Source organism: Otolemur garnettii, unplaced genomic scaffold, assembly GCF_000181295.1.
Source record: "Otolemur garnettii isolate 467f Iridium unplaced genomic scaffold, OtoGar3 scaffold00274, whole genome shotgun sequence".
Classification (NCBI taxonomy): Eukaryota; Metazoa; Chordata; class Mammalia; order Primates; family Galagidae; genus Otolemur; species Otolemur garnettii.
Window position 1 is genome coordinate 761238 of NW_003852669.1, and position 10596 is coordinate 771833.

Genomic DNA, 10596 nt, shown 5'->3' on the forward strand with positions numbered 1-10596 from the left:
AACTGGTAATTTGTATCTCGCTGCAGCCAGATTCTCTAAGAAGATGACAATTAAAATGTTGTATTTGAAATCCAGTGTGAATAAGAGAGATTAAATTTAACAGAAAGATTTATCACAAGCTATATTATGTCAAACTTCTAAATCCGATACTAAAATTCTAAAGTGTTTCAGAATAACTTATTTTAGAAAGCAGTTCTATGCCTTCATCACAGCCAACCTATAATTTTTATTTCTTACTGTCTTCCATTATTTTTAGTGCTTTCTTCTGCTAGTTATCATAGTTATATTTTGATATAGCTTAAATAATGGCCTTCAGTTAATACAACTCTACTTCTTGAAAATTAATATCAATATCAATTTCAATATTATTGACATATTAATGATATTAATGTCAATATTATTAAATTTATAGTTAATATTATCTACTGAATCCTCTATGATTATTTTCAAATTGTACAAAACTAGGCCTACATAGGCTGCTATTTTTGCAAGAGGAAAGGATAGAGAAGGTGAGGAACTAACTATGGCCCTAGAGTCAAAAATCCATTTGAATTAAAATGCTTCAGTACATGAGCCAGGGGTCAGCAAACTCCTGGGGCTTCTTTCACAGCCTGTGCAAATCAGGTGGCATTGGCACACATCCTGGCCCCTGTGCTCAGACATCATGGATGGCCGCCCTCATGCTGTGGTGGGACAGCTGAGCATTTGCCATAGAGAGCACAGTCTGCAGAGCTGCAAGCCTCTACAGAAAGGTTCATTCATCACTGATTTAAACCATAAGTCAGAACGGGACCAGTGAGCAATAATTAAAATTATGCTGAGATGCAAAGACTGAGAAACAGATGTTTACTAAATCAAGCCTTGTAAGGAACTTGGGTGAAATCCTTCAATTTTTAGGTCTTTCAGAATCCAAGTAACCATTTCCTGTATCGGCGCAGTATCTTTGGGCCACTTCAGTAGGTTGTTGAGACAGACAGCTCCCATTCTCTCTCTCTGCAGAATGTGTTTTCTGCTCATGAATACATAGCATCCGCCTCTGTGTTCTCTTAGTTATTTATGATCACAAATTTGGGCTATAACTTTTGGTAACAGGAGAACTGGCAACTTATTCTGGCCTGTCACCATCCAAAACCTTGTCCTGTACCTAATGTCTCGTGACACCTCCAGCGGTGACGGATGTTGAATTTGGCTTCCATATTTGTTGGAGTTCAAAAAATTGTCCATTGTTCTAAACTCAGATGACTTACCTATGGCAATTTACAGGCTGTTGCTTATACCTAATGGGGACAAACTATGGGCATTGCAAAGCGTAGAAAAGAAAAGAAATAACTTAACTCCAGTTCTGAAGATGAAAATACAAGGCTGTTGCTTGGATGATTCATATTCCACTAACCAGTGAACAGAGTTATGTTCTTGACTGGATTTTAATATAAACTCCTAAACTATATTTTCAATATAGACTAGTCTTCGTTTATAAACTAAGCCTGATTACATAGCAACTTGCCTAACTTGCTAATATGAGCTTAGAATAAGAGAAAACTTGTAGAGTCTGGAGTGACCTACATTTAAACTCCAGCTCTGTCGTATTCTAGCATTCCAAGTGAGAGAAAATGACCTCAGGCCCATTTGGGGTAATAATGCCCGGGGCATATGGTTGCCATGAGGATTAATATAGAGTTCCCAGCACCATGTCAGAAACACAGTCGGGGATTGGTAAATGTGAATCCCTTTGTACTTCTTGTGTATGTGTTTTTGATTTCACAAAGGTAGGGAGCAGTTGGTGGACTGAGTTAATCATGATCATTAATGTTGATAAGCTGAATTCAAAACTAAACAGTTCCAGTGACAAAGAACTAACGATAAATAGGTTGTGAGTTGTGTGAGGATTTACAACCACATCATCAAAAACAAAAGCACTGGGGAAATATGCTGGAATAAGATGTCAGTGGGAAGAGAGGCATTCAGATTTAGAGACCCCTAAAATTCCCATGGAATATTCTTAGCGATGAAGAGTTCTTTGGAAAACATAAATTTATGTATTTATTTTTAATGTTTATTTTATTTATTATTATTTTTTGAGAATCAGAGTCTCATTCTGTTGCCCTGGGTAGAGTGCTGTGGCATCATAGCTCACAGCAACCTGCAACTCTTGGGCTCACTTGATCCTCCTGCTTTAGCCTTCCAAGGAGCTGGGACTACAGGCCCCAGCCATGATGCCTGGCTGCTTTTCCTATTTTTAGTAGAGTGGGGTCTTGCTCTTACTCAAGTTGGTCTTGAACTCTTCAGCCAAAGTAATCCACCTGTCTTGCCCCCCAGAGTGCTATGATTACAGATGTGAGCCACCATGCCCTGCTAATAGTATTTATTTTGATGATAATATTTTAAATTACTTTTCTATTTATGGCAATAAATACTTTCTTTTGTAATAGTCATTTTCATTGAAATTCTGTATCTAAAAGTCAGTGCTTCAAATATGGAAACATATAAGTGGGCATCATTTTATACATCTATCTATATTCATTATATATTATTTTCCTTTAGAGATTTTTAGAAACATTGGTTTGTATAATTCTGATTTTTCAGAAAAAATAGGATAATGAGAATATAATAGCACTCACATTAAGAAAACATAGATTGAAATTTGACTTCTGTCAAAAAAAATCACGTTTCACTCTTGTGAAATTAAACTGGATGAAATGGGTTATATACAATGGAAATCACTAGTTCATGCTAAGGACATTTGAAAAAAATACATTTTATCTGATAAGTGTTCAAATACTAAAAGCAAGTATTTTACTAATAAACTGAAGCCCACCCCTGTTAAGTAAAGATCTTTACCAAATGTTCTGCTCGTATTCCAATTGGTATACCCAGCAGATTGTTTTTTTACTTGACAATAACATATGACTAGACTATGGTCTTCACTTTTTTGCCCCTATCTTTTTCTGTTTTCATCAGTGTATAAAGTCATTCCTCTTTCTATTCTGACTTTTTGGTGCCCATAGACATCCCGGTTACCAGTGTCCTTGAATTGATGGTGGCTTCTGCTTCTTGGGCCCACATCTGAACAACAGCTCATTGGGAAAAGATCATAGCAGCGTGAAACCCAGCCTAACCATGTTCTGCACGAAGCTCAAGGATCTCAAGATCACAGGGGAGTGTCCTTTCTCCTTGCTGGCACCAGGTCAGGTTCCCAAAGAGTCAGCCGAGGAGGCAGCAGGAAGCTCCGAGAGCTGCCAAGCAACTCTGCCCATCTGTCGAGACAGTCCTGAGAAGAATGTGCAAGAAAGTCTTCCTCAAAGAAAGACCAGTCGGAGCCGAGTCTATCTTCACACTTTGGCAGAGAGTATTTGCAAACTGATTTTCCCAGAGGTGAGTGCTTGCCCTTTAGAGATTTTCACATTTTGAAAGTATATGTGTAAAAAAGGGTTTTTCTGAGGAAAATTTAAACACTCACTTTCAAGGCTACAATAAATGTAGAAAAACATTTATTTTTTTAACTGCTGGCATGTTCTTACGTTGTGTTTAATCATAAAATCTTTTAAGATCTTGAATTCTTTTCAAGAGCATCCTGCACTTTGAAAAACTTTATGATTTGGGGTAACTGGCTTAATCCCTCTTAACCTCAGCTTCCTTATGTGTAAAAGGGAAATCGTGATAGTACTCACCCCCTAGATTTTTAAGGAATATTAAATGAAGTTATCCATAGCTATTGCCATATCAAAGTAATCAGAAGTTGTTAACTACTATTTTAAAATAAAATTCTTCAAAGAATAACTTATTTTCTTCTGGGTTTTCCTCCTCTAATACCAAGAAGCATCATATTTTCCCTGCCAATTTTCAGAGATGTGAATATCTTCCCTGGCTGCTGGCCCTGAGCCAGTCTTTGCCTGCGCCCTTGGGTCACCATCGTGAGCCTGAGATTGCCTACATCTAAAGGTGCTGTTATCTGATACTTCTTCCTATAGCCCTGGAACCTGCATAGCATAGGGTCATTTTGAGATCTAGCATCTTCGGTTAGAAATGTGGGGACAGGGTGTATTTCTCTCTACACGGGTCAAATAGCCTATGAGTAGAGGGGTATGGAGAGAGCCCTTTCTCCCTCTGTTGGATTAAAGAGCAGTTGGAAGTCCTCATGCAGCTTCCATCAGTGTTCACAGTTTTATTTAAATTCACTTAAACCTGTGAGATTGAATTTGGATTTAATCAGATGCTCCTTATGATAATACATTGGTAATTTGTATACACTGGGAATTACATTCTAATTGACTCATCCCCTACCCTCTACTTTGCCCACAGCACTGAAAGACCACAGACTCACTCAGTTTCAGAACTGAATGCAATTTCAGAGGTCATCTTATTTCACTCTCAGAAAGTGCTTAGGAAGTTAAGTGACCTAATCAAAGTCACACAGCTTTCCAAGGGTAGAGTAATTAATTACTGCTGCTAAATACTACAGACTGGAGTGACTGTGAAGGAAAGAGTTGGACTGAACCTGGAAGGATGGATAAATTACAATCAGCAGAAAGTAGAGGGAGCTTAGTTTAGATGTAATATTATCCCAATAGTAATTTGATTAATGAACTTTGAAATTCAATATTTAATTATTATCACCTCACTCATCACTAGACAGACAGCTTTGGCAAGGCTGAGAGGTACAGCCCTCCTTAGGGAGCTGGCTTGCACCACAGTCTGGGAAATGATCGGTACTCTTCATTTCTAGGGATAGGGTGTGACACACAGACAGGCACAGATGGTGACGATGAAGACAGCTTCCATGCTTTCCCGGAACTTTGTCAGTACCACGTTTGCTTCATTATTTTGTTTGATAAATTGTGAATTCCTACAATGGAAGACTTACACATATTGGACTCTCGTTTTACACTATCTGGTGTGCTTGGTGGCATCCCAAAAGGGCCACAGGCTTTCTCTGCTGTTTTTCATTGTTTTTGCTTTTTGTTTCTGTGACCACATAATTTCAAATGACCTGTTTTTTGAGTTTGCTGATTCGTCTGCTCAATCAAGTCTGCTGTTGAAGTTGTCTATTTTAATTTTTCAGTTCAGTTAATTCTTCCATTCCAGAGTTTCTGTTTGATTCTCTTTTGTGGTTACTATCTCTTTGCTGACATTCTCATTTTGTATATGTATTGTTTTCCCAATTTCATTTAGTCGTCTATCTGTGTTCTCTTGTGGATCACTGAATTTTTCTGAATTACGTGTCAGGCAATACACAGCGTTCATGCCTTTAGGATCAGTTAGTGAAGATTTATTTTGTTCCTTTGGTTATGCCATATTTCCCTGATTCTACCTGTTCCTTGCAGCTTTGTGCCAGTGTCTGCACATGGGAATATGCAACCACCTCTTTATGGACAGGCCTTGACAGAGAAAGACCTTTATCAGTGGGCCTAGCTAAAGATTCTGGGAGCCTCTTAAACCTTCTTTGTGGATGTGTGTGTTCCATTCCTGTCCCTCTTTGCCTGAGAAGTTTCAGAGTTGTGTGCCTTCCCCCAAGTCTTGAAGAGCTATAAACTGGCCTTCCCTTCTTAGTAGGATAATATACTGAAAAGCCAGGGTGGGCGGCACCTGTGGCTCAAGGGAGTAGGGCGCTGGCTCCATATGCTGGTGCTGGAGGTGGTGGGTTCAAACCGAGCCCTGCCCAAAAAAACTGCAGAAAAGAAAAAAGAAAAGGCAGAGTGAAATAGCAAATATAAATTATATATAATATGTTATATATATATTTCAAATTTAGAATAATCTGTTTGTTCATTAGTTTATAAGAATAATCACCAAGATCAAGATTTAACTATAGTTGTAGCAGCCCGTATAGCCTTTGGCTAGGAGGAGTGAGAGTTATAAGAAATACCTGTTTAGCTCAATAATGGAACACCTTGGTGAAAAGGGCATGGAGAGGGATTTAGCTCTCCTAACGAGCATGAGAGCTCATGAGATGAGAACATTGGTGAATTGGCAGTCTCTACACCTGTAGTGTTGAGAAGCATGAGATCAGCCTTATATTAGGCTGGAGAAGGCAGTTGAGAGCATGCTCGCTTTCGGACATGCTTATCATGGACCCGCTTACTCTGACTCTGTCTCCTCTCCAGCCTGCAGAACGCCAGCACGGCATCTCTCTGCTGAAGATCTGTCTTCCTAAGAAGACTGCTTTACTCTCTTTAAGTTTCTTTCTCTCTCTCCTGCTAAAGTAGATAGCCCTCAGGCGCCTAAGAGAAATTGTTCCTGAGCAAGGTAGCTTAGTGGTCCATGTCCGGAACCTAGTTAAGCCAGGCCCAAGACCTGGCCAGTCCTGGGCCCTGACAAGTGATGTCAGGAGTGGGATGTGACATTATAGTATTATACATCAGAGAGGGCATGGATATAGGAGGTGGAAGGGGTGAGAGAGTAGAGCGCTTCTCTATCTGTGGCCATTGCTTTATGACAGTCTAATGTTGCTACAATTTGAACTCTGTAGGGATCAATCTAGATGACTTCATTAAATGTCCAGACATCTACTTTTCTGTGCTAATTACATGCCTTTTGTTCTTTACTGATTATTTTGACAGGCTTAAAGTTTAGACTATTATTCAGTTTCAGTTCTATCAATAATCCAAAGGAAGAGACTGAAAATACCACCATAATTTTTGTTTTAGACAATTTGATTTCATTTCCTGATTATATTTTTATTAGGGAAGGGGGCAAGTGTTAACATTTATTTTTCTTAGCAAATTTATACTGTTGGATGTCATTTCAGAGTCATGAAATAGTAGAGCTTACAAAGTTTTTTTTAATTTGATGCAAAGTTTTTTATTTCTATTTGATGACATCAAGGTACATAAAGTTAAGTCACTTGCTTAAAGTAAAAATAATAACTGGAAAAAAGAGAAGCTCTCTGTGTTTGATTCATAATCCATTGCTTGTTTTGCTATAATATTGTGTGCACTCTTTTCATGGCCATTGAGCTCCAATAATTCTCAGCTCTTTATCCATCATGTCTATAAGGAGCTTGTAACAGAGGTTTAGCCACAGATGTAGCAAATCAGAACCCACTCCCTGAATTGAATCAACTGATGTAAATGATGTTACCCCAAATCAAAGACGTACTGAATGTAAAAGGATCATGAGGTCTCTAGGTGAGTTCCACAATATTGGGTTGCAAGAAGAAAAAAAGCAGAAAAAGTATTACAATTTATCCTTATGAATTAAAATAGCTCTTATCTAGAAAAATATCTATCAAAGTTGAAAACTTTAGCCAAATATGGAGGGAAGATCACTTGAGCCCAGGTATTGAGGTGACAGGGAGCTGTGATAATGCCAGTGCATGCCAATATAAGCAACAGAGTGAGACCCTTACTCTGTAAATCAAAGCAGACAAAAGAAATACAACAATAGAAGTAGTGACTTATCTATAAACCATACCAACACAATTTTATCCATTTGAATTCAGAGTGTTCACTGCAATGTTGTATCAAATAGTTATCCCTGAGGTATTCATATGTGGTATATTCGTGACAAAGATATTTAACAATTTAATAAATATCTATTTTTCACAAAGCCAAAAAAGAATCATTGTTCAGTCAAGAGATAAACTTGATAATAACAACAACAACAACAAAAAAGAACCAAAAAAATGTTAATTTTAGTTTTTGGAGATAAGAGCTCCCTCTGTGAATCAGATATTGTATGATCACTGGTGGGGCATGGTAGCTCATACCTGTAATCCTGGTACTTTGGGAGACTGAGATGGGAGGATTGCTTGGGGTCAGGAGTTCAAGGACAGCCTGAGCAAAAAGAGACCTCGTCTTTACTAAAACCAGAAAAATTAGCTGGGCATGGTGGCTTATTCCTGCAGTTCCAGCTATTTGGGAGGCTGATGCAGGTGGATTGGGTAAGCCCAGAAATTTGAGTTGCTGTCAGCTAGGCCAAGGCCATGGCACCCTAGAACAGGTAACAAAGCAAGACTCTGTCTCAAAATAAATAAATAAATAAATAAAGTAAATTATATTATTCACAAGATTTTAGGATCCAAGAATTGTTGATATAAGAGGACCTGTTCTTCCAAAATTCAAAATGGAGGCTTTCCCAAATGCAAGAGAGTTTTGGTCCTGGGCAACTAAAAGACCAACAGAATACTGCTACATAATATTTACATGTATTTCATTGTAAGGAAAAACATCTGAAAGGAAATATTGAATTTAGTTCTGAAATACCATACTATGTTAAAAATGGATATATAGAATTGTTGGGGTATGGAGAAGTCCTGCAGTGGGTGATTTTACATCATGAGACCCTGAGGTTGGCTGTGTGACAAGTTTCACTTAAAGTTGAGTCCTGCCTATGGCTTTATTGTGGACTCATATCATCTTAGGGTCTGGGCTTAGGATATAACACAGAAGAGGATATAACATGGAGAGGTGGGATGGGAGGGGAGCTGGGAGGTCTGATCAAAGGAGGGTGAATAGTGGGATCACATCTATGGTACATAATGCAAGTGTACATGTTGGATCTATTAAGTATAGAGTATAAATGTCTTAACACAATAATTAAGTAAATGAGATGAGATATATATTAACCAGTGTGATGTTAATGCTCCTAATTCTATCTGAAATCAGCACATTGTACCCCATAAATGCATTAATGTCTACATGACCTATGTGTTTATGATTTAATAAAAAAAAATACATACATATATAACAAACCAGATGAAAATAAAGACATGGAGAAAATAAATAACACAGAAGTATGGCACCAAGGTAGGAAAGTCCATGTCCTAACTGTCATTACCAATGTATGTTTTGCCTGGAAAGCTTATGTGTTTGGTCCCTTGTAGGTTTTGTTTTGAATTTACAACAGTTTTCCAGAAAAGCAATGATATAAGAGACACTCCCACGAGTGTCTATTAACCTATAACATCACCAAAACATGCTATTAATCCTTTGTTAAAATTTCAGCACTTTTTTCTTTAAGAAAATAAGTTTTGGTTCAAAATAGAAAGTCAGGAATACATGTGCTCCACCAATCCCAGCAATGGGAAGTGGACTATTTCTCCTCCTCTCTTATGATGACAACGTATACGAGATCTGACAATTAAGTTTGTGAACATGTCCTAGAAAAAGTGCTACATACTTCATGCTGAAAATCACTATGGTCACCTTCAAAGTAGTTCCCTTGGGAAACTATGCACCAATGCCAATGCCTAGTCCATCCTTCTAAGCAATTTTGGAACTCTTTTTCTGCAATGACAATCAGAACTGTCTCTATATGGCTTATAAAAATATGCAACAATAATAGTGAATGCCACTCAGCAAGACACCACCACACATGGACACAAACATGGCTGTGAGATATATGTGTGTGTGTGTGTGTGTGTGTGTGTGTGTATGTTATACCTGATAACCTGATATACCAAGGTTATGAACCCTCATGGAATTGTTTGCACAGTACTGCTATGCAAGCACACAGTTGCAAGTTCATGAACTTCATTGCCAAGCCTTGTTCAACAAAAAGTCTAGTGGGTATTGCAGAAAAACAGTCCCAAACCTGGTTTGAAGTTTAGGATGAGTTCATGAACTTAGTTTTCAAGCCTTGTATGTTAGGAAGAAAGGACCAGAAGAAGATTTTCTTGGTGACAGTGGGAAAGAAATGAAAGATCAAGATGGACATTGACTGAAAAGGGTAAAAGACTCCACCTGATCCACCTGATGGAATCATCAGAAAGGTAAAGAGGTAAAGAGGGAGAGAATGGTATCTTCAGTAGCACTGAAGAAGGAAGCAATGCTCAATGGTAGAGTTGGTTGGATTTTCTTTCCTTGTGATCTATCAAAAGTTCTTGGCCAGAGCCGCAGTTTGTATTCAAACAAATGTAATTCAAATCATTTTACATTGGAAACAACATAAATTTTTAAACAAGCTAAGAGAGCAACACCTCTGTACTTGGCTCAGTCACGTCACTGATAAATTTTTATAGATTTTGCTTTCAAGTCTTTGAATAGCTGCCAGGGGAATTTCACTCATTCATTAACTTAATAAATGCATATTGAACATCTCATGTGGGGAGGTTATGTAACAGGTTCTGGACATAGAGCGGTGAACCAAACAGACACTCCCGGCCCTTTTGCAATATCTATTTTAGTTGAGGAGATAGATCATGAACAAATTGAACAGTTGGGTAGCAGATGCTATGAGGGAAAACTGAGAGCTCATGCCCAAAGGCAGCAACTTTCACTTTATCTGTGACCTTTTTTCCCACATGACTATTTTTGGCAGGAATAAAAACTTGCTTGCAGCCACCCAAGGTTGAATGGATCTGTATCCACACAGATACTCTGGTGCTAGGACAGCCAGAGTAACTTTCTACTATACCAAATGCCTGACTCTTGAGAAATTTAAACTTTTGAAGCATTCTGGTTGATCTGCTTCACTGATAGTCTTGTCAATTTAATATTACATTTCTCTTTTCTTAATGTGAAAGACTTTTCACTTAATGTGAAACATGCCCATGAGGCCAGGCACAGTGGCTCACTCCTGTAATCCTAGCACTATGGGAGGCAGGAGGATCCCTTGAACCCAGGAGTTTGTGGTTGCTGTGAGCTAGGCTGATTCCAC

The 10596-nt window shown here is 38.3% G+C and overlaps 1 protein-coding gene across 1 annotated transcript in view; it reads left to right on the forward strand.

Annotated features, from left to right (window-relative positions):
• Positions 1-10596, forward strand: part of GUCY1A1 (guanylate cyclase 1 soluble subunit alpha 1) — a 70402-nt gene that overhangs the window by 31969 nt on the left and 27837 nt on the right. The window contains exon 3 of the mRNA XM_003803005.3: positions 3006-3372. Coding sequence (XP_003803053.1) covers positions 3118-3372 — 255 coding nt within the window. The 5' untranslated portion in view covers positions 3006-3117. The remainder of the gene's footprint in view (positions 1-3005; positions 3373-10596) is intronic.